The sequence below is a fragment of the Diorhabda sublineata genome, chromosome 7 (genome assembly GCF_026230105.1).
Source record: "Diorhabda sublineata isolate icDioSubl1.1 chromosome 7, icDioSubl1.1, whole genome shotgun sequence".
Classification (NCBI taxonomy): domain Eukaryota; kingdom Metazoa; phylum Arthropoda; class Insecta; order Coleoptera; family Chrysomelidae; genus Diorhabda; species Diorhabda sublineata.
In genome coordinates, this window is record NC_079480.1 from 17,814,054 (window position 1) to 17,839,959 (window position 25,906).

Consider the following 25,906-nt stretch of genomic DNA (forward strand, 5'->3'; position numbering starts at 1 on the left):
AGAACGTAAACATTATGTAGTTTATTGAAATGTTTCGAATAGTTGATACGAGCAAAAATATACTGTGACAAAAATTGCTTAGTCGTGTTTATTTTTTTCTTTAAAACAGCCCAGCAAGATCACGTAGAGTGGTCTCCTCATTTCCCAAACGATTTTTCTACATTTTGATTTCAACAATAATTTTTTAAAATGAGAATTTTTACTACTTCTAATTGAAAAAACGATGAATCAATAAAACTTTTAGGATTTATTGTTAAATGAATGAATTTATTTATCACAGCGCGCCGAGCGCCTCAGACTTCTCTTAAACATAATTAAAGATAATAACAATAAGTATAATTGATATAAATAATAATTGTAATATTAATAGAATAATAAATAGAACAAAAAGGAACAGAATCTAAGTTATCGTTTTTAATAATTATTCAACTCTTTTGCCTGTGTACCAAATTTATGAATAAATTGGAATAACTACTAAAATTCTTTTGTTATTTTATCAGAGAAACACAAAAAACGAAGAAGAAATGAAAATAGTAACCTAGCGGCTTTTTTTCTCAACTAAAAATTGGATATTTACTAGGAAATTTTAAAGAGAAAATTCACTGAGATATCAGTAAAGAATAAATATAGAAGTACAATGTTTAATAAAATTTGTAATTGGTGAAACGTTCCTCGTGATACATCAAGAGGGAATATACAAGAGTGACTCCTTAAGTCCGTTATGGTTCTGCCCTGCAATGTATTTCCTATCTACCATGCTCAATGACATGGATTCAACATTAAATCTAACAGAGATAAATCTGCACAATCTACCATCTTCTTTACAAAGTCGATATCAAGCTATACGCAGCAAATAAGCGTCAAATCAATCACCTTCTTGATATAACACATCGATACATATCGAGAAAGGGATTTTCATGACTGGAAATGTGCAACTTCCTAACGGAGACATCATACAGGCGATGGAAAACGGAGAAAGCTACAAATGCATAGGATTTCAACAAGTTACTGGACGACAAGTCCAAATCAAATGCATGTAGATGGGTCATGGCAATCAACACTTATGGCACGCCTGTGTTAACGTACTCTTTTGGAAACCGGAAGTGGACAAAACAGAGTATTCAGAGCTTGACACGAACAATGATTATGAAGAACAACAACCACTACCCCAAATTATGCACTATTAGTACAATATTACCTCAAAATGAGGCTTGGTTAACTTTCTCAACCTACACTCTCTACAGGTAATGAAACTACTTGAATTCTATCATAGGAAATGAAAAACCTCAACCCTACATCATATTATATCCAATGCGGATAAGGATTATTCAACCCCCAACCTCACATCGCCAGAATCTGACTTGAATTTGACGCCGAGAAGCTGGAACAGTGGTTACGAAACATACTATACGGTAGACTTCACCACGACCTCAACCAACCGCATGTTGACAAAAAGCTTCAAACAGATAACTCACTAACGGAAATCTCTTTCCAGAGACCGAAGGCTCCATGATGACTATCCAGGATTAAGTTTTTAATACGAATAACTACAAGAAAAATGTCAGAAAACATCAGAGACCCTTCACCATATGAAATTTGTTTATAGTTTGTTAGCTAATATCGTCTATCTACAACGGAATAACCAAGAGTGCAACATTATCCACCAGAAACTGGTCAACAAGGTTGGTCTCCTCAATATTTATGCACCGTATTACAAGAACCAGCCGTAGAAGGTGCTCGATAAACAAGTGACGAATAACAGCCCTGACATCGTGGTGGTTGATAGAAGAGTCGATTGAGTCCTTCTCCCCGATGTAGCTATACCGAACCCTCTTAACGTTCTCAACAAACACCAGGAGAAACTGACGGGCAAATACGCGGATCTCATAAATGAGATTAAACAGATATGATACAACAAAAATGTAGTTATTATGTCAGCAACCGTTGTCGTGCTTAATACTCTGCACGATAGCCGGAATTACCAAAAAACACTTCACCGACATCCAAAAGGCAGTAATATTGAATACTGCCATACAGTGCCCAAGTTTATTATATGAATTTTTTTAATAAAATATGTTGAATAATATTATTTTTCTACGCCTATGTCTGTAAACGTTAAAAATCGTACTGTCAACAATCCTTGTAAATGACAATTAACAATAACATGCACGTAATGAGATCTCATAACATACATGTGCGTTTTGAGAAGAAAAATTTTAAACTTCTTGGTTCAATCAAATTTTTATTTATGTAAGACTTTATTTGGTCTAAAGAGTGCTGCCCCTAAATGTAGGCAGCACATTATGCAATTTCTTTAAAAATAGGACACGTTTTCTTAAGTAGCATGCTATGAATGGGCGTAGATAAAGTATAGTACGTTACACGAGTTGTATGCCCATTACGCACTCATAAAATTTTTCACTCCGTGCTTAATGGGTTACTTACAACTCTTGTTACGTAATATACTATTTTAATTGTAATTTTTAATTATATTTAAGAGAAGCTGCATTATAGTCTGACGCACTCGACTGCAAGGTGTACGCCATGTAATAAATAAATTCATTGCATTTAAATTAATAACGAGCTGTGAAATTTTCTAACGAAAAAAAACCAATCAAAAACTCCATTCTGTACCGAGAAAATGATCATTTGCTTATTCAAAAGTATATTAACAATAAGGAAATGAATAAATAATTTCAAGTCACTAATGTTTTATTAAAATATAGCTATTTAACTATAATCCTGAAAGTTTCATTGATTTATCGTTAACGGTTGATTTTTAATCAATGTTCAAAGAAAAAAAATCAAAATTCTTCAAAATCTTTTGGGGTACTTATGAAAAAAAGTTAATAATTCAAATTTCTATGATCTAGTGGAAAATCGAGGGACCGACTGACTTGATCTAGCACAACTGCTTTTTACTAAGCAGTGTATGATATCTCCTATACAGAACTATACTAAATAAATAATTCATTCCTACTTATGAGTAAATTGACTCATTAAAAAGTTCATCTTCTCTTATATTACTCCACGAATCATCCTCAAGCCTTCTTCCTCTTTTTCAATTTCCATTTTTGCCTTAGAATTACTGGTTATATTTTTATTTTATGTTTCTACTACATTAGTATTATCAATATCATATTCTATTTCTGGTATTCCTATAATTTATTTTTCTTTCGAATCTTAACGCTGCTCGTCTCTATAAAATCCAATTTAGTTGCTTCCAGAGTTTAACGTTTAACCATTTATCAGCTATTTTGTCCGAGATGTTCCTTTCTTTGATTGCTTATACCTTAAAGTTGACACTCCTTGATTGTTCTATCGGTAATTTCATCGTCAAGTATTATCTTTTTTATTTGTCTATAATCTTGGAACGAAACACCTTGTATATCTATGTATTTGCACATAGTTTTTAATTTTTATTAACAATTTTGGAAAAATGTTTAGTTGATGGTCTTAATTTTTTTTAGATGCAATACTAGCTCATTTTCTGTTGAAACTTAAGGTTTTGTCAGCAAAAAGGAAAAAAAAACTATCAAATGATTTGAACATATATCAGGTATCTCGTTCGACGAAATGAATTTGCATTCCATCATTTTGAGAAAATTCATAACTACCAACTTTCATATCCAACATTTTCTTTTACATATGTTTGTAAACCATTTAAGACAGAACATTTTATGAATTCTCTTATTTTCAGTGATTTAATTGATTTGTGGAATTCTCCTGAGGTTTTCGAATGAAAAAATCTCGCCTTTATTTAAAATTAACAGATAAAACCACGTATAAAAATATTTTTTTAAATACAGCAAGATTATTCAATTCTTTTGTTTTAACATATGTCCATGATTCAAAAGGGGTTTTCAATAGTCTCGCCAAGGCTACGTGTCTTTTTAAGAGGCCATCTTTAATATTTATACAATTTTTTTTTCATAAGCGCAACAACGATCATTCTACAATTTTACAATATAACAAATTCAACGCATATATTTTATTATATATTAAGCCTGATTTTATAAAGACCGCATACATTCAGTTTATAAGAAGTGAGCAAAGTTGCAAGTACGGTATCCATACAAATATCAGTTTTTCATCTTCTTAAATCATAATCTCTCATAGTTGAGTGAGAATAATACCAACTAGCACTAGAACTAGCACTAGCAAAATATCCCTTTGTGTGTGATTTCACCGGAATCAGAGGTAAAATTTTTTTCCACTTTCATAATCTTGGAAAATTCTAGGTATTCGTCAAAGTATTCAAAAAACCACGTGAATTTTCTTATGGAGAGTTCGAAATTCATATCACTTTTTGAGTCTTATCGATGAGTTTAGGGAAAATTCAATTTTCATAGATTAAAATTTGTTTTTACGAGAAAAAATTTATTATAACAATTCAATGGCTCTTATCACATCTGGAGTGCGAACCAACTAAAATCATCTGTGTTTAGGAGATGTCGAATTAGTGGTCTTCTAGTTGGGCTATCGTTCCAAGAAACTGGTTGAAGAATAACAGTATGGATCTAATTTAGTCCATTCATCTTGGACAAAATTAGGTGAATATCTTGGAATATTGACATTCCCAGTATATTATCGCGTAAAAACTTATATCGTGGCACCCTAAAACTATTCTCAAAATTTACATATAATTGGATGTTCGCAAGTTTGAAAGTCAGCGGTCAAAGGTCACAAAAATTTTTTTTTTCAATTTTTTGCAAATATCTCGTTTTCTATGGGTTTTACACTAATAGTATTTCTCATCAATATTGTGGAGAATTCAATTCTCCACAGCTTTTCTGTTTAATATTTTAGTATAGCTCCAACTGTTTTCGAGATAGAGGGCGTAAAGCGCGCGATCAGAGAATTATTTGAGGTGAATTGTTGATCTTGATCGAAAATTCGTAATATTAGGGTTATAATTTATTGCTTAATGTATAATTATCATTTTTCATCAACATTTCTTATTGATTACTTATCTATTTTTAATTAAGTCTCAATTTATTCAATAACACTTACCTGTCTATTTAATTAAGAAATTGTTAAGGAAAATAGTTAAATTTTATTGACCATCCAGTTACTGTATATGTGAACTTCTAGGATGGATAATTCTAGGATGTCAAGATACAAGTCTTAACGTGGTATAATATACTGAGTATGTCGATTTTTCGAGGACAATCTCCTATAATGACTAATTATATGTTGAATCTAGGACACAGGACAACACAGAGTAAAGATCATTTATTGTCTTTAAGAGATCGGATAAGGGCACTCGCAGTGGTCTGCAGATTGAGTAAGGATCTTAGAAATGCGAAATGTTTCCAGATGATTAGGAACTCTAACTCTAGTGCATCAGTTGAATTAAGAATGACGAGGAATTAGAAATAGAATCCTGTAGTCCAGCATTAAATTCCAGCTCTCCTCAAACATATATGGGAATGTAAGGATGAGAGAGGCAAGAGTCAAAAGCTATAACTCTTAATCTGTTGACTCTCAAGATTTCCGTTTTGTCCCCAAATGAACATAAGAGAGTCTTTTATTATGAAGGATGTTTGTTTTTACGTAAATGAATTTTTGCAAAATAGCCTATAAATTTCCAGTATAGAAGCTTTTTTAATTTCTTCAATTTGAATTTAAACATCGTTTCCATTGTGTATTTGTAAAACTTTTTCATTTCAATGATACATCGACAGAGGGAAGATATTTCAGAACTCCTGACTCCTGAAAATTTAGGTCCTCGTCCAAAACTTGAAGAAAAGGCATTACTAGTCGCCTAATCCTAAAGAAAAGTAAACAACGTGTATCAAGGTGAAACGACTTTATAATCCAATAAAAAGAAAAATCAGGGAACTGACCAAAGTACCAATTTCAACAGTGCAAAATAGAAACTCAAGATGAAAATACCATGTACGATGCATAAAAACAAAATGGTATCGCTACTGTACAATATAGTATGGAAAAACTTTGCTAGAAAGAGATATTTCTCAATAACGTTAATCAACGCTTGAGCATTATTTACTAATAATTCGTTTCTAGTGCGAAATTCTCGAATCTTTTAGAAGATACTCCCTTGAAAAAACCTTCTTATTGACTAAATAACCAAATCAGAAAATTGAGGAAAGACAGACGTGACGGATCATCATTTTGCATGCCAGAAGTGGTGACGGATTTGTTCAATTATGTATAATATGAAGGGTACTCTTTATAATAAAAAGGGGGGCTGTTACTATATTAGAAGCTATTAAAAATGTACATTCAGGAAAAAATTTTTCATTTATTTTGTTGAAATTTGGTCGATATACGATAAATACGACATCTGGTAAATATTCCTTTTCGGCTCTTTTGAATTTATAATGATGTAGTAACTGATTTTTGTAAATTTACCGTTCTCCAAATGCAGCAACTTTTTTTCTGAAGTAATTTGTTCACAAATATTGTTAGATTCTTCAGGATTTATCAAAATTTCAATGGGAAAACAGAATCAAAACTAATTATACCGTTCGCTATAAGGTTTTTTTATTTATACTACCACTTTTTTATTTATGAAAGCTTCATTTCATATCTCAACGGCTGAGTTCACATAGAAATTATTCATTGGCTTCTCAAAATAAGTCTTACAAATATTATTATAGTTTCATCTACTTCCATAATTCTTACTGTAAATATCATATCAATTGAAAATTTTCCTTTTAATCAATAATTTTTCCTCACATAACTAGAATATTTATATTTTAAATTAAATTTCAAACTTCACTGTGGATCGTTTGCTTTATTTCGATTTTTTTTGCTGAATGTTGACTTGGAAATTTAATTCAAAAATAACATCAGTTTTGAAGTAGAATAATTCATAAGCAAAACATATATATTAATTATAATATTCAGAAGATTCAATATGGAGCCTCAAAAGTATGTATTTGCGCAAAAACTCATCGTGATCATTGAAATTGATCTTTGTAGATAAGGTGAGTTTTTCTAGTTTATATAGAATATAAGAAACAAAGATTAGATCCATTTTCAGTAAGTGTTTCAAATTCGAAAAAGACTTAGTAAGTTAATTGTAAATGTAAACCAAAAGTGTTTTAATATTACAGGGTGACTTACAAACATATAAGAAACAAAGCAGAGTAACGAAAAGAATTTAATGATGGAAATAACATCGCTGCTGATAATGAATTATGTTTCAAACGTGATTTTGGAATGGTTTTGGATGACTTCAATTCTAATACCTATTTAGAACATTCAGACTCACATTTACTTTTAATGTTTATGAAGAAAACAGATATCAGGAGTATCAATTTGATCATAATGCAGTATTCATCAACAAAGGAAAATTGTGGATTCCTAATTATTGGCGAGGAGCAGACATTACTGAATGGAAATGGATAAATGAGAGAAAATAAAATATATTATGAAATTTGAGAATTATCGTATAAATTATAAATCAAATGTTGTAAATTTTTAGAAGTTTTACTATCCAAACAAAAAATATAGAGATTATACCAGTTTTCATCACAATCTATTCAATACAGATAAGTTGTATAACTAATTTTTGATACAGTTGAATATGTACTTAGTTTTCAATTACATTGACTTCTAGAATCTAAAATAACCATTATCTATGCTACCACATTTTTTAAATTGAGGTGAGTCACTCTATTCTTTGGAGACTTGTAGAAGATTAATACATCTGTGAACTAGCAGCAATGATGATAATGGTGTCCTCTAATAGAAGAACTCAGCTACCATTGCTCATAAAATGTGATTTATCAATCGAAATGACTGCAAAAGCTGCAAATTTGTGTAAAAACTTAGATAATTGTCTTTCTACATAAAGAAAATATTGGATAACAGTATTTCTTTCATGTAGGAATTAATTGCAGAAAACTAACTGATAAATACGACTTCTCTGTGAAATCCGCCAGTATATATTCTTTTTACACGTTATAGAAGCAATTGTACCACTACAAAGATTCTTCCTCGCATATGAATCTTTGATCAGTTTCATAATACTTCTACAAAAATGCCGAAACCAGCAAAAGGGCCTCTTTTTATGTTTTATTCATTACGAAAAGGCTGTCGACAAAGTAAGACATGATAAGCTGATGGACTGCCTTTCCAGGAAGTGTCTAGGCGAGAATGTCCTCAAAATCATACAGGCGCTTCATGCTAACCAAACTGCAGTGGTGTGAGCTGAAACTGGCGACCCAGAACCATATAGCATCAAAAGAGACGTGTGACAGGGTTGCGTGTTATCCCCTCTATCCTTCTATATATATTCAGAAGAAGTCTTTGCCAGAGCATTGGATGGAGCAAGAGGTGTTAAAATCAATGGAAAAATTCTTAATAACAGGATCTCTAAGCACTATTAGATCAACAACAGTCCAAAACCATGATTGTCTCCATGTCCATCCTTCCATGTCTATCAACGTAAATGGTGGCATAATCGAAAATGTCGATAAAATTAAATATTTGGGGTGTTATATAACAGAAGATATAGACCTAGATATTGAGATAAGATCACGCATAGAGCAAGCAAGAAATGTCTTTCTAAAAATGAGACAATTGTTTAAATCCCGAGAACTCGACTTTAAAATCCGATACGGGATGGTGAAATGCTATGTATACAGCACCTCATTATTCGGAACGGAGGGTGGGAGTTTTAAGGTGAACTCACTAAGAGAGTTTCGAAATATGGATCTTCTGGAGGATGCTGAGAATTCCCTGGAATGCTGATATCAGTAACGCAAAGAATAAACACCGATAGGGAAATTTGACAGAATTAATAAAACATCAAAAAACCTCGTATCTGGGACACATATATAGAAATGAGACTTTTGCAACTTCTGATCGAAGGGAAAATTGAGGTAAAACTTGGTCCTGGCAGACGACAGGCTGAAGAATATTCGCAAGTGAACCGATTTAGACTCTCAGACAATGATAAGAAGGTCCAGAGACAGAAATCACTTTGCTGTGGTTATCGCTAACCCTCCTTAGAAGAGGGCATCCAAAGAAGAAGATATGAATCGTTTGATTTCAACTCTATTCACCTGTCTTGATCTCGCCTTCCAGACCCATTTCACACAATTTCGTAGCTATAGCCACAGCCTCATTCTTATTGCTAATCATCATTTCAGAAAAAAACCTTTGCTGAACTAGGTTCTCGTAAAGTAAAAGTTTCAAGTTATTGGAGGTTTGTCTATAATCTAGTGATACTCATTTTATTAGGCAAAAGGATGACGGAAGTCGAGATACTCTCATCTCCAAGCTTATCCATCTGTATATTTCCGGCTAACGCGATTCATAAAAGAACATACCAACGTCTTCTTTCATACTTTCATCATAATGATGTTTGATATTGGTAGGTTGGGCTAGATTAGATTATGTTATGTTAGGTTGGGCCATCCAATCCACGTATTCTACTGGAATTATGCAATCTCAATATTGACGATGGTCGAGTCTATTTTCTTCTTTTGATAAAAAGTTTTGAAGGTAACGTATAAAGCTTAAAACTGTACTAGCGCAACTGTTATTTGATATTCTAAAACAATTATACGGAAAATGCGATTTCTTCAGCATTTTTCCAAATCACTTCTATTTTGTATGGACTAGAAAGATAATAATTATGTGAGGGCAGACTTATAATGCGAAAGACCTTAGATCATGATTTATGAAAATATTTATTTCATTATCTTTTGGCAACTTTTTGTGATATATCATGTTAAGAGGATTTCCGTATCTCAAATCTGTATCTCTTTCGGATCCATTGTAACTTCTGGATGGCCCCTTTTTTTTTAGTTGCCCCAAAATCATTCCATCCAGTTCAAGTAACTTGAGAAACAATTTCTTAAAACTATATGACCAAAAAAACTCAAAATTTCTTCTACGTCTTAATACTCGATTTTTCTTTCATTGTTAGTTGGTCTTGAATTGATTAATCCAACATTTTGTCGACGTCCCATGCCACTCGAACGCTCTGTATGAATCTTTCATTTCATTAACTATATTCAAGAATACATAAAACACATTGCAATTTCCATCTGGTATTTGGTGACATTCGGTTTTACCATACTTTAGTTACTAAGATTTCTTTGCTATTGTGGTTGATCCGTTTCTTTCTCACCAATAATTTCCCTCTTGATTAAAATTTTGGCTCTTTTTCAACAGTAAATCTCGAAAACTGAAGAATATTGATGATTGAGAAATCTTAGACTCAATTGAATCTTTTTGAATTGGTTGATCAAAATTATCTATATTTATTGTCTGCACAAGTACAATGTTATCACTTCTTAAGTAGTATAACAACTTTTCTGCATTTTTTTTTCATTAAAGACTATAATAGGTAGAATACTGGGGGTCATTGGCATTTCATACCTTTAGTCTGCTACTGATGTTGGTGATCATCATTATCTTCAAAATAAAATATATTATCTTGGAAAAAACAAGTCCCACCACCAATATATTAATCCAAAGAATACCATGATTATTGATCAACAGGTTGACCATGAACAAATGACATACCATATATGGGAAGAAAGAAGTACCCAAGAGCTTAATGCCGCTAAGCTCGTTTTGCCACTATAATCATCCAAACCCCTAGAACTGATTTGAACAAATGTATTCGTAGAAATTATATTTGATAAATCTATTAATACTAGATGGTATTCTGTTTTCTAGGGCTTAGTAAAGGAATTCAATACTGTAGTTAATTTTTTTTAGAAACATATTTCTTTCGTCGAAATAAATAATACAAATTTTCTTGTTAATTTCAAAATATTAAGATTCTTATGAATCACTATCGCAACAGTTGTTTTAGAGTTCAATAGCAGAAGCATGTCAGCTCCAAAGTATGAGTGTAAACTCAATAAGGAAGAAATAACTCCACTATATTTAGATCAATTCAAGGGATACTTAGAATACTTGCCTCAAGTGGCACAGAAACTGGTCCATAAGAAACATAGATTGAGAATTCTTGTTTTTTTTTCTATAATATGTCTATCGCTTCTTTTGTCTACTTCGTGTTCCAATTAGAAATTTATCCCTTGTCTATCCCCAGTATATCTCGGTCATTCGATACAAATGTTGGTACCTCTATTGCTTACGCTGTGATATCTATTCTTTAATGTTATCTGTCCCATGAACGTCTGTTTTTTCGGTTCTTTCGTGATATAATAGTGTTTTTCCCAATTTCCACCTGAGACTTTATATCTCTATGATCTTCAAGAGGTATTTTTTCACACTTCTGGCCTTGTTTCTTATGTGTAAGTCATTGTTGCTTTGTAAATTCGTCCTTCTGTAGTACTAAGTTCAGAAGACATTTCGCTTAAGTTCAAATTATATGATTGGTCTGTGTTATTGTTTATTACTGAGTCCTAAACATTGAGAGAAATGTGCCCAAAAAAGCCTTCAGTTTCCCACTTCGTTGAATACGTATCCATCTAGACAGAATCACAAATACTTCAAGAATAGATCGACATTGTAAATAATATCTAATAACGCAATTAGGAACACAATTACGGACCGAAGTATATCTTCAAATTTATACTCTGACCTTTTAAATAGGAGAGTGCTTGCTATCTATCCCATGTCTATACAAAAATAATTAGAGCAGTAGCAGTCAACGTACTACAAGACGTACTCACCTATGATATGAGCTTTCAAAAGAAAAAAAATTCGCCAGGAAAGTAATTTCAAATACATGTCACATTAAAAATACAAAATTTCCAACTCACGCGATACTATCTCAGTTTATAAAAATTTGTCTTATATTACCAGATTCTTATGAACCTTTTCGTATATTACTTATGATCTAAAGCATACTAAATCTATATTTAAACAACATACTTAACTTGTGCTTAAAAGTATCAGTAAGTGTAGACATTAAAATTTTTATTTGAACGAACTGAAAACTGCACCGTAGACAGCCGTTCGATTTTTTCTTCTTTTTATTTTAGTTTTACAACATCTAATATATAATATGTGTATTAGATCACTACTGTAACAACAACAACGAGAAATATTTTTTAGAACTCTTAACAATTTAACCTTAAAACTATGTAATAGTTATATAAATGCGAAAAAGTTCTAATAGATGTCCTGGTATTAATATATTCGTATGCCATAACTTTCTATCTATCAACTCGTTTTCCTGGCGCCCAGCTCTTTTTTTCATGGTCTGTTCAATCATTTCCTTTTAGGTCCTTTAGGGCCTTCCTCGTCTTCTTCTATTCTGCGATTGACACATCAATGCTTTCTTCAGCTACCTGTTCTGCGTACAAAAGCAGTTGTTTAGTCTGTATTATCTCTGATGTCTTCGTCGTATATCTTCATTTCGGATAATGGTGTATCAAGATTATTTAACTCAGTTTGTCTAGCTACGATCTTTGAAAATTAAAAGAGCTGAAGAAGTAGCGCATAAAGCTCTTGCAACATTTGTAGCATTTGGTGCACCATTAATATTGCAATCAAATAATAGTAGAGAATTTAGTAATCACGTCATTTCAAAAATATGTGCAAAATAGTTTATAGATAGCCTTCTCTGATGGTTTATCATTTGTTTCATTTTCCAAGAGGATCACATAAGCCCAAGTCCTTATGAACCCAAGTTTGCTATTAAAGCAAAAAGATACAAAGTATCATCTTCTATCCAGGCGAATATATTGCAATTATTGAAACTGAAGATCAATTCGAGGAAGTTACCGATACTTTTGAAATCGAAAAACAGCTTGAAGGAATTGCTAAGAAAAATTTGACTGGTGATCATACCAAAAATCATATTCCAAAGAAAAACATTGAGGAGCACCTACCACCCACAACATCTTCAGATCAAATTCTGATTGAAAAATAAAAAGAAAATATTCTACTGCAAAAAAGTTACAGTTACAGTTAGCTGAAATGTTGTTATTGGAATAGAAGACTCCTACTGAAAGAAGCAGCTGAAGCTGATAAGAGAAGCAGAGACAAGACTATACACGCTGTGATTGCAAAAGGCTGCAGTTGTAAAAGCTTGTGCAATTCAAAATGTAATAATAGTTAAGTTGTAGAAACGAATAAGATTTTGGTAACATAAGGAAGTAATTGTTTCATTACTAACATTTCCTTTTCTCTTGTAGAATGTACTGTGTATTCTAAATTCTTGATTATTCCAATCTCCAACATTTTCAAAATTCACCATTAGTGCATGGTGAATGCTGACATTCACCGGTGTTAGTCAGAAATGAGGGTATGTAGCAAATATTTCGGACTAGTGACTAAATAGATTGTGAATGTTGACATCCACCAGTGAAGTCGACATTCTCTAGATTTTGGTGTTTCACCTTAACCTAAATATGTGAAATTATATACTATACATATGTCTAAAGGCGTACAAACACAAGAATTCTTATTAAATAGAGGATTCACTCAAACATTCAAGATGCTTTTTAAATGGGATAATAATTACAGCACTTTTTTTATTTATAAAATTTATAATGTTGTGTTTTTTGTCAAAAGTTCTTATATTAATTTTTGCGTTCACTGCCGAATACTGTTGATATGAGTATATTTTTACGTTTGAGGTGAATTCGAAAGATTTTTTTTTTTGGTTCCACTCTTAATACTTCAATTAAATTGCTTGATTTGGCTTATTCTAACCATTATTTAGTTTAAGTGAAACGTATTTATAAAGGCTTGCGCAACTTGAATTTAACTTGATTTAATTTGGCTACGGGACGTAGGTCACAAGTTTAAGTTTAGAGTGTCATGCAAAGATTTCTATCATGAGGAGGTTTATAGTTACTATAAATATTATATAACGAAAATTATGAAAACTCTGACACGCAATAATAAAATATTAATAACCAAACGAGAATTCTATCAAGATTTTATAACAAGAAGTGTGAAACTCTGATGGTTAAGATAAATAAACATGGATGAAAAATTTTATTGCACTCCTCCTGAAATTGCAGAAATTTCGTGCTTTCAGAAAAGTCAAGAATACGGGAATAATTATTTACGTTTTAAGTCCAGGAATTCATTTAGTATGGTATGAGATAGATATTCAAGGACAAGGCGACGAATGAGCCGAGTTAAAAATATTTGAGTACCTTATAATAACTTTACGGACGTATATCGTAATATGTTTTTTTATATTGTCTTCGGTTTTTGAACAAAAAGCAGAATTATATTAAATTTAAAATGTCATATTTGACAATTTTACTGGAAAACAGGTAGACATATTGAATGTTCGGAAATACAAAAATAATTCTCGAAAGAATCCCTGATAATTCAAATAAAATTGCTAAGAAAAGTGCGGCAGCAGTAGGTAAAATTATTCCAATCAAGTCTTCGAGAAGGTACTAAAAATAATGCGACGTTTTGCGACTGGTTCTGTAAAGTACAAGGATACCGTAAAGTGCCATTTTCCGAACTCAAATTAGTACTGTAAAGTCGACTTTACAGTACAGTCTGAAAAAAATTACATATTTCTCGGAAAATTCGAACCAATGTCAATGGAAATCATCAAAGTTATTCTCCCATCATCAAATGTTGAAAACTACTACAAATTTAAATTATAATACTGTTTACAACAAAAGTATTTTTTAATATGGTCGTATATGAAATATTTTATGATACTTTCAGGTTAAGTACTTTTACGCATTTTTATCATGAATAACTTTATCATATAGCAACTGAAATGTGGAAATAGTTCACTATTTTTTCAAAAAATTCTGAAACAAGTAAAGATTACCTCTCAGTTTCTTTCTTTAATTACATTTAAGTTGAATTACTAGCTCCGATTTGTATCTCTCGAAACTTTCTTCCTTCTACTAGTCTTCTCTGTATCCCAATCCAATCAATCATTTTTTCCATATTCTCACTCTCATTCTCACAGCGTAACTAATTTCTATGTCTATTTGTTATTTAGCATATGCACAAATAGACCCAAACTTTTTTCACTTTTAAATATATATCACCAATCAGCAATAAACATAGAAACAAAATTTTGTATTTGTTCTATTCTATATTTATTTCTATATGTACACATTGCATCAATTTATCAGAATAATTTGGAGCGAAGACTATTTCGTCGAATTCCCTCAACTCTTCTTCTTTCATATTTCATTTCACTATTTTTCTTGTCAATGCTTGGAAACAACATTTTATAATTTCGTTGATGATCCTATACAGAGTTGGACAAAATGAGCTGACTATTCAACTATGACTTTATGGGAGATTGTCTTACTTAAATTTTTTTGTATATTTTCCATTCTCTGTAGTGGTATTTGCAGTACATTCATATATTTTCAGAAGATATGATATTGCTGAATTTATTGATTTCAGGTTTAGAGGGTTTATAACTTAGAGATTACGGTTTCTTAACATGAAATTAATATCCTATTATCGCAATATGCAGAAAAATATTCGTCGGAATTGAGTGAAGTTCATACTGTCTAACAATTTCAGGAGTCAGTTCAACTGGCAGTGTGAAAACTATTCCTAGTTATGGAAGGATGTGATGTGATGTAGGAATAATAACTCAATTTCAAAACTCAAAATAGATAAAGATACTAGTGAGAGATCTCTGAGGAGGATATTTGAAAAATAAATGTTATCCTTATAGAGTGCAATTACACCTAGCATTAATGTTGTGGTTCTGTTAAACCATTATAGTTTTGCCAAACAATTATGAATGTAATTGATGAAAAACGTTTCGACTGGAAGAAACGTTGAATTTAAAGTTGTTGTTAATTTTGTATTGAATACACATTTCTAATTGAATTTGATGTAGTTAAACTATAATCCTTAAATCAGAGATCTATTAAACCTTGAAGATTTGAGGTTATGTTTAATGCGGACATACTGTAGATTGTTTCGCATAATAAAATTAAGCAATCACATTTCACTTTTTTAAAAATTCCTGGAATATTCCTTCCTCATCTCGTTTCCACACCTAGTTTCGCAATTTTGTAGATTGTAGTCTGGGAAGTGTTTGTCATAAACTTTGTTTCCTTAATAGCATCTCTTTTGAACATTGATCGACTAGAAAGTCAGTTAAAATCACTTTTTGAGTACCGGTTGATATATGTTGCCGACTGTTTTCAACTGCTTGGCCTTTCTCTATACCAATCTAGTAGGACGTTTACAGAATATGCATATCGACTGGTTGATAGTTGATTCTGTTGTGTACCAAACTTGAGAATAATTTAATACAACGCACTCTTCACAACAAACTACTGACTGTGTACTGTGTGTATCTAACCATATTAATTATAGAAAAAGTATCTGGAATTATTTGAATTATGTATAATGTTGTTTATCTATAATTTATGATTCACTGATTCTGAAAATTGAATATTTTAATGCAGAACTGAATAAGTTGCTTACCATTCAGTTCACAGCAGGGCGTCTTTTATCCAATGAAAAAATTATAAATACAGGGTGGTGCACTTAAAATATTATCATCATATTATCATATCTCTAAGAATGTGATATAAACAGAACTTTGCATGAAAGTTATAAATTTTTTTATTGGATTCTTCCTGTTTTCACAACAATCAAAATACATTATATACCAGGACGTCCTGTTATATATATATATATATATATATATATATATATATATATATATATATATATATATATATATATATATATATATATATATAATTCTATAAAAGCGTTCTAAGTTCTTAATCAATTATTTAGTATTCGATAAAACGCATAACGCTATTAAATGCTATGATCACGACATGAACGACTATAGGGCTCAAACAAAAGTCAACTTTCAAGCGTGATGTCAGCATTTAGTAGCACCGACAAATTTTTTAGTTCCACGCATTAATTTTTAATGTGACATGTAACCTAACAACAGATATTTTCAAGTATTATTGAAATAATGACAGACTGAAGAGAAGAGATTCATAATAATCGTTATAGCGGAAATCTGTCATAAACATGGAATCCCAAAAGCAAACGATCAATCCTTTCCATTCAGTATCCAAATTTTTCAAGATTCTTCGGTATTTGAATTCCATAGACGTTTGTGATACACGATTTTCAATATAATGTCAACAAAATTAGTACATATTAGATGAGCTTATAGACTCTAGCTGGCTATAAAAAACGTGGTCGATAAGGTGGGCGCTATTTCAGCTTATAAACTGGCACCTCTATCATTGCAAAACGCCTTAAATTATTAACTCATCTAATGCTCACATTTCGCACACTTTTTAGATACAATATTATAATAAAAGGAATAGAATTGAGCTCTATGATCAACAAATATAACTAAGTAAAATTTATTAACATCACAAACGAAAATAATATAGAATGAACATCCATGGCTGTTCACAACTTTCCTTTCACTTATCACAATCATCCATCTCGTTCTCCAGGTCATCATTGCCGTCGTCAGTATCTCTCTCGGCACCTAATGGACAATTTTCGTCAATCTCTTCTTTAGGTGTTTTATCCAGAAACAAATGAGTTTTCCGGCACTTTCGGCCACTTCTTACGAAGGTTTTCTGGACTGCAAAACTTCTGTGCTATTATACCGTTCTTAATTGAGCTTTAAAACACGCGTTAGAAAAGTTTTCGAGCGCGCACATTCTGAGGTTTTTCAGTAAATTTTTCCGATCCTGTTTTTTGTAGCCAGATCTGGGACTATTATATGAGGAAAAACTTCCGTTCACATTAATTTTGAAGTTTTTATTAGCGAGCGGAATAACAAAAACATTTTAGATAAATTCATTCTAGATTTAACCTAACATATGAGATTATTTTTGTGTAATAAACGAATATTTGTGAGCAAATACTTCTAAGTGGATGAAACAATCATTGTAGATTTGTAAAACTATACTATGACAATATATGCCGATGATTCCATCAGTCAGTTCATGAGATAATAGTGATAAGTGTTGATAATCATTTCAATTTTGTCAGCAACAAAAGAAAAATGAGAAACTGTTTCAGTAAATTGGAAATTTAAATCACTACTTATCACTTTTTCTATTTTATGCTTCTTACCATACTTTGAACACTTCAAGTATTATTCTAAAATATTGTTTTTGATTTGGCGGATGAACTAATAGATACATAGTGTTATTAAAGATATCCTAATGTTGCGTAGGTCTTCACAAATGGAGTATCAACTTTGCAGGTCTCCCTGAAACGACATAGATATTCAATTTAAATGATGAATCAATAATATTCACAAATACTAGGGAGGTAACATTCGAGTTCATATTATTTTTATGAGTCAACGTGCAATTATTTCTATACATATTTTTTTTTTCAATAAAGAATTGACTGCTACAAATTTATGATCGTCAATGGATAAATTATACAGAGCTTGTCTTAAGAAAACTTCGTAAACAAATCCAACACCCTTATCAGCTTTTTATTTAGAAATGCACAGCTACACTACACAGTCAAAACTTTTGGCTCACCCTATACACTAATAAAACTTATTATTTTTATATTTTAAAAACATATATAGATAATAAAATAGTAATAATCAAACTACAGTCTGTAATTGTGGCATATTTAAATATTTCAATCTTCGATGGAACTTCGATGGATAATCATCATCTGGTTCCATTTATTTTACAGGATATTCCAAGGATGTGAACTAGGATACTGCTATCTGAAATACTCTTTGCACAGCTTTGAGGAGTACTTGGGATTTTTGAGAAATTTTCTTCCAATTTGACACTGGCACTACATTTTCCTTGATATTTTTTATAGCATTCTTTATTCAAAATTCTTTGAATTTTTACCAGGTCTCCGGTCGCATTTCCTTCAAAACACTCCCAAACCATCACCGAACATTTGCTGTGTGTTATACTCGGGATACATGGATCTAACATCCGTTTTTCTTTTGACCTGCGCACAAACACCCAAAAAACTCGAACAACTCGAACTCGAACTCTTTCCCACTCTTCATTCGTTCAAAGCCTATGTTCTATAACTCTTCTATAAGATTCTTCATTGCCACCATTTCAAAAAGGCCAGTTTATCTCTATTCCTTTTCACTGAGTTGATATCTCCGGGCCCGCATCATGTTTCATGATCAATTTTATCTTCAGCGATGGTGCTTGCTTATTCTTCCACAATGTAGTCCTCTGTATGTCGAGATATTTTTAATTCGGCGGCAACGGTACTATTACTTTTGCCTATATTATGAAAATTTGCCATTAATCCACGAGTTCCAACCGATAGATTGCTGGTTTTACCTAACTAAGTTACATGTGTAAACTTGCGATAACGAAAACAATTCGTATACGAATTTCCCGAAAATTCTCATAGATTAAACTGGGACTAAACTACAATCATATTTAGCGAAGAAATAACTTGCAGTAAAAGAATTAATAACTTACAACTATCAACTTGTTTCACTCATCGATAAAACATCATGAACATGCGCTGGTATAAATTGAACAAATAACGGACACTTCTATTATTGGTTCGTAAGACATCGTTTCAAACTTTATTTGACAATATGGAAGAGAAATTTGTTAGAGTGTATTATTTTGAAATTTAATGGATGTATTATGGAGTGGACAAAAACTTTTGACCGGTAGTGTATATTGCTTCAAGTAGTAAATAAAGTACACACACTGTAATTCCATATATGACCATGTATGACTCAATATTCCAGCTTTGCAAAAGGATTCATTCAGATAACGAGACTGGTTACGAAAAAGGGTTTTATTATAATTTTTTTTTAGCTTCACTGCTTCCATCGACTCAAATCAGTTCCCTTTCAAAGCAGATCTTTTTAACCTTTAAAGGAATTCCGAGCAGACCAGTTGACGCAAGATTTGTTTATCAGGAGTCAGATTTTTTGGCACCAACTTCACCCAAACTTTTGTGATGTGTAATTCCTCGTGTAAAATTTTTCTAACCGTTTCTTTATATGCGTTAATAGCCTCGGCAATAAACTTGAAGCTCATTCGACGATCTGCATACACAAATTGGTTGATTTTGGTCACTGTTTCCGAAGTTGAAACAGTAACTGGGCGACCTGGGAGCTGATCATCTTCAGTGCTCTCCCGGCGCACGAGATAGTGAATTGTCCCCATAGGCTTCTGGTAACTATTTATAGCACTATTTTTCGAATTTAACGCGAAATTTCAACACCTATCAAGATAAGTTTAAAATATTTGTGCATGTAAATATCTCTTCGATTGGTTGAAGTAAATTTCAGAAAAATCATAATTCAATATATACGTACTCATCTTCCCAAGGACAAACATCATTCGACTTAGCTTCGGCTTGTTCTTGATCCTGCTCTTCAATATTTTCCGTTTCAATATCCCCTGCTTCTATTTCTAAAGTTTCTCCTATTTCCGAAGGGGGTAATTCACTACCTGGGGACTCACTATCAGGTTCCGCTAGAGGTGCTAGAGGTTCCTGAATCATACATATCGTAATTTCGCTAACATTCTCTTCTTTTTCTTCTAACTCACTAACTTCTGAAACAGATAGAGTACAATTTAGATTCATGGGGTTATAAGATGATTTTTTCAATTTGCAGCTACTTTAGTCACTTTTTATACTCGATCACATCCCTCTTTGAAATTTGTCACCATAACTTGACAAAAATATACCAAATAGCACTCAAAAACGTGGCAGTAACTACCCTAAGCACGATGCTTCTTATGGTTTTGCTTCATGGTATACATTTGAACGTTTATCCCGATCTCTACGTTGTATCTATTACACAAAGAAGTCCTTGAATTGTTGTGTGGTGACCATTCTGCCTCGAGAATCCAAGTGGTAAACAATGAAATACGTTTCGTCATACAAGAAGATCACCATCAATTTAACTGGGGACTGATATTTACAGATTTATGTTGGTTAACGTTCAAAGGATGATAATTATAATTTCTTGAACAGTTGTGATTTAACATAGATTCAATTTCGAGATCTCAATGTACTATAGTATTTTTCCTATTTATTTATACGATTTCTATTGGTAAGATGAATTGATAAGGCAACTATTGTTCACGTTTTTAATTTATTTAGTATTGTAACGTGAAAAATAACTAGCAATGTTGAAGTAGGGGAACAATTATTAAAAAAAAATACTATCCATAAGGAGAATGGCGGGCATATACACCAGCTACATTTCATTCATTATCAATTCATAATTATTTTTAAATCTTAATAAAATAGATGATACTTTTCCAGAGAAAAATAAATAAAATAAATTCAACTCTTTAAGAAATATCCAGCAGCAACATGGAGTAATTGTTCAAACTTCACTATTCATTATTACTTCACTAATCGGAATTGTTTTATGATGAATAATTAATCAATAATTCACTTTGTTGAAAATGATTTCTCCAGAAAGTGATATTTGATTTTATTTTGTGTATAATCTTAGCAGTAAAAAAAGTTCTTTCACGCATCAATAGAAATGCAGTTTGTACCAAAAAATTTATTATACAGTCATGATTAGGCATTTGCGTACTGTTATCGGCTAGACATTCGAAAAACGCCAATGAAATTTTACAGGTAACGTCGATATTTTTGAAATTCCCGCTACCTCGTTCGTTGAATTAGTGGTAAATAAAACACTGCAAATTTAAAACATTTTTTGTAGTTTGGTGTTTTGGTTGAAATTAAAAGGCTTACTTTCAAAAATGTAAGTAGTTATTAAATAATCCAATGTTTCGTCAATTCATGATCAATTTTTTTATTTTTGTGAATTTCTCCTGCAAAGAATGATCGACCTCCAATGGAAGATGATGAGGAAAGTGAGTAAATTTTTGTGAAATAAAATTGCTTTTCATTTATTTTATTGCTCTTTCGAGAACGGGAAATACGTCGATGGTAACGATTCGGTCAGGTTAGGTTTGGTTAGGTTAGGTCCGGTGCGTTTACTATCGTATTTCTATTTTTCTTTCCTTTTTCGTGGCACGAAAAGGACTTTTTTGACCAAATTTTTAATTCACTTTTACAGGTATATTTTCTTAGTCCTTGTCATTCGATTGTGACCATTCCCTATAATTTTTACCTCCCAATTCTTCTTGGTGTTTTTCGCGCATCTAATCATCACGTGATCCACATTTTCAGCCCCCTTATTCTTTATAATGGCTTAGTTTTGTTTTTAATCAACTTATATAAATATATTATGAATTTTTGGAATTCACACTGAATTCACTGTCTGACGCGCGTTTCGATAATCAAGATATCGTCTTCAGACACTGAAAGTAAACTGGTTATCAAAACGCACGTTAGACAGTGTAATTGTGAGTGTTGGTGTAGTAATGATGTAAACGATGTATCAGTGAGTATGTGTTGAATCTATTTTGAAATATTGAGCAGTAAACAGATCGACGCAACTCTAAGAACACTCTTTTGTAATTATCTTGATTTTTTTTAATTGGATGACTGGATTTCAATTATTTCAAGATATATAACACTTACCTGAATAAATGGTTTCATCCACAGCCGAACTAACACTTATAGTAGGTGCTACAGACCCTGATCCGCTAGAAGTAAAAGTTTTTACAAGACTATGACTTTTTTTTAAAGTTTTAATAACTTTTTCCTCCGGCTCCGAGGATTTATTGTCTACGTCACTAATATTACCGAACGCGAAAGACGATGTCATATGCGTAGTAGCAGCGGAATTTGAAGCAATAACGCTTCCACTAGTACCTATAGTTTCGAAGGAACTCAGCGCCGATACTTTATTAAGTGCCGTTGAGGAACTAATAATTGCGGTGCTGTCTTCGAACGAAGAAACTTTCCGTCTACCAACTGAGGAAGAAGAGTCCGCTGTAGTTGACGCCGTAGAATGTTGAATGGGAACGGAAACGGAGGCTCTTCTTTGGGGTTCTGTCGGCTGGGCGATTAGGTTACGACAACTGTCTAGCGTGTGTTGTTGCGTTAACATACACGATCTCTGTACCTGTAAATAAAATACTCTAAATTAACGAATTTAGTAAAAACCTTGATGGATAACAAGGATGTATTTTTTGAAGGAAAGCGACTAGTGTTTGAAAAAACTGAAAAACACGTTTGAGAGATAATAAAACTGGAACTAACTTTGCATTTTGTAATTAATATTACTCCACTCAATAAGTCGTGTTACTGACACACAGGTGGCACTGCTATTGTCAAATCCATCTGACGTTTATGAAGTACCAACTTTCAAGAGACTATGTCTAAAATTTGATGACATTTTGATTAGTCAGAAAAAAGTAACAGCCATTTAAGTGAAGCTACTTCTGTTATTTTCAAAAAAAAAAAAACAATCTGCTACTTCGAAAAGAACCATTTGTTTTTGGTTTGCGGAATTTAAACGTGATCGTACAAAAACCGATGATGGTGAACGTTCTAGTCATCCAATTAAGGTGGTTACTCCAGAAAATATTGAAAAGTGCATTAATTGTGAATTGGAACTGCGTGAAATAACTGAGTAAGCTTTTATTAAACTGAGTGCCGCGTTTACTCGAAGTCGATCAAAAACAACAACGTGTTGATGATTCAGAGCAGTGTTTGGCCTATACATGTAATACATCAAATTGTATTGTGTCGATATGTGACAGTAAATGAAACATAACTTCACTCCGGAATCAAACGATTATCATCTGAGAGGACTGCAGCTAGTGTACAACGTCCGAAACTTCCAAAGGCGCAATAGTCAGCTGGGAAGGTTATATCTTATTTGGGATACGTATGGGATATTGTTCATCGATAATCTTCAAAATCAATAGCGAATACTTCATAGAGTTGTTGGATCGTTTGAATGCAAAAATCAAGGAAAACCGGCGTGATATGTCGAAGAAGAAACCACTGCTTCAGCAAGATATTGCACCAATTCACAAGTCGATGACAACGATGCTTAAATTGAACGAATCACATTACGAGTTGCTTCCTCATCTATTGTATAGTCCAAATCTAGTCCCCGGTGACTACTCACTATTCCCTAATATCAAAAAAATGCTCTTTGGTAAGAAATTCAATTCAAATGTAGGAGCAATTGATGAAACTGAAGCTCGATGACTGTTACGAGTTGGACAAGTGATAAAATAATTGTTTTGCTCTTTAAGGAGATTGAATTGATGAATAGAATCGATTTTTAGTCAAAAAATGTGTTTTCATTAGTTAGTCATACGACTTATTGAGTTAAAACTTAGATCTGAGTCTGATTTCCAGTCCGCGGATAATTTTTTCCAATAGTTAAAATTATCCACTGAGTAGAACTTTCAATTCCACTACTCATTTTCTTTTCCATTTCCGAATAAACTAAAAATGACCCTTTACGATAAGATGGATGGTAGTATTTCTCAATGGGTCTCTTATGTATGTCACTGAAATCATGGAATACCTTGACTGGTGAAGCTTCTAGCTTAGAAGATTCTTACTATTTTTCCGTTACTGAAAATTACTCACTAAGTAGGCTTCCCTTTCTTTTCTTCTCCATTTCCCCATTAACCCAACTCGCTCCAAGTAGTGATATAGAAATTTGAAACTCCATGTCACCCGTTATAATTTTTTTTAGTTTCATTCCGAAACACATAGTTAGTTTTAAAATGTTACAGAAAGTGAAAGCAACTTGTGTTTCAATGCAATCAATGGGTTTAAGATGATTATTTGAACCTAATTAGAAACAAAACCATTTTATCTAATAAAACATACCTTTCCAGTAACGTCAGCAACTGCGACACTAATATCTGAAGATGAACTTCCAGAGTCGAGCTGAATTGAATTTTTTCGACTTCTAGATTCGGTCGTACCTGTCTCCCACGGACAAACATCTTCAGATGTTGATGCTCCAGCTACAATAGCTATGTTGGGCTTCTTTACCCTAGACAAACAACAAACAGTGATATGAATATATTTATATTTGATTCTTTATCATCCCTGTAAGTCTTTAGATACAATTGTTATTATTAATTAATTTCTCAATATTCTCCATTTCTCAGAATATCTCAGCTATAATGAGATGCAAAATATTCGATAAATCACTCGACATAAAAAAACGGAGGAAGGAAAATGGAAAATATCTAAATACCTCAATACAATGAGATATGAATGTGAAAATTCACACCGTGAGATTTGATGATGGTTAGAATTATTTCGAAAACATATCGCAGGCTTGGACAGCTCGGAATAACATTTACCTATGATCTAGCTGTCCAAGCTTCTGGTATACTCTGTACCCTATACTTCTTTTAATCTCAAGTAAAAGTTGATTAGATATTTTTGTCTTTCCTACTGGGACCGAAATTCAGAAAATGGAGAGTTTTCCAATTGACACGTCATATGAAATAAACATTTATTGAATACTATTGAAAACTAAGAAAGCAGATATTCTTTAATAAGAACTTTGTAGTTATTCTTATTTAGCAAATGAGAAAGTAGATTTAATAGTTATTAAGTGTGAAAGTAACTCAAATTTCAAATAACTATTGAAGAAGTGATTAGTTTGGATAGTTTGATTGGTAGAAACAATTGTATCTAACTCATTACGTGATTTATTAACTTCCAGTTCATAGAGTATGACAATAATTATTAAACATCAAATACTGGTGCTATACAGAAGGATATTTTTGAAAAGCGTGGAACAGTTACAGAGTCATTTACACCAAAATACGACAAAAAGACCAATTACAACTCAATTAAATATTCCTTTAATTTCTTATTTCTTAGACCTTTTCCTTATCCTTCTAAATGTTCTTGATTTTAGATCTCTTCTGCTTTAAAATTAGTTTCCTTTTTTTTGTGAACCATTTCTAAAAATTTTCTTTTCCGTCCATTAGATTCCTTTCCAAGAATTACTGAGTTTCTATGATTGAATATTTTTATCAAAAAAAAATAAATTCTTTGAACGGAATCTAATAAATGGAAAAGATAATTTTTAGAAATGTTTATTTCTTTAGCATAAGCACGTATAAGTAGCTTCTTTCTTCTTTTT

The 25,906-nt window shown here is 32.1% G+C and overlaps 1 protein-coding gene across 4 annotated transcripts in view; it reads right to left on the minus strand.

Annotated features, from left to right (window-relative positions):
- Positions 1-16,600: 16,600 nt before the first annotated feature.
- The window catches only part of LOC130446575 (regulator of G-protein signaling 9), an 88,649-nt gene continuing 79,343 nt past the window's right edge, over positions 16,601-25,906 (minus strand). For all 4 annotated transcript variants that reach the window (XM_056782925.1, XM_056782924.1, XM_056782927.1 and 1 more), the window contains 4 exons: positions 24,628-24,796; positions 22,408-22,894; positions 20,207-20,447; positions 16,601-18,136 (listed from right to left, as the gene is read on the minus strand). In XM_056782925.1, the coding sequence (XP_056638903.1) occupies positions 18,076-18,136; positions 20,207-20,447; positions 22,408-22,894; positions 24,628-24,796 (958 nt within the window). In that variant the 3' untranslated portion in view covers positions 16,601-18,075. The remainder of the gene's footprint in view (positions 18,137-20,206; positions 20,448-22,407; positions 22,895-24,627; positions 24,797-25,906) is intronic.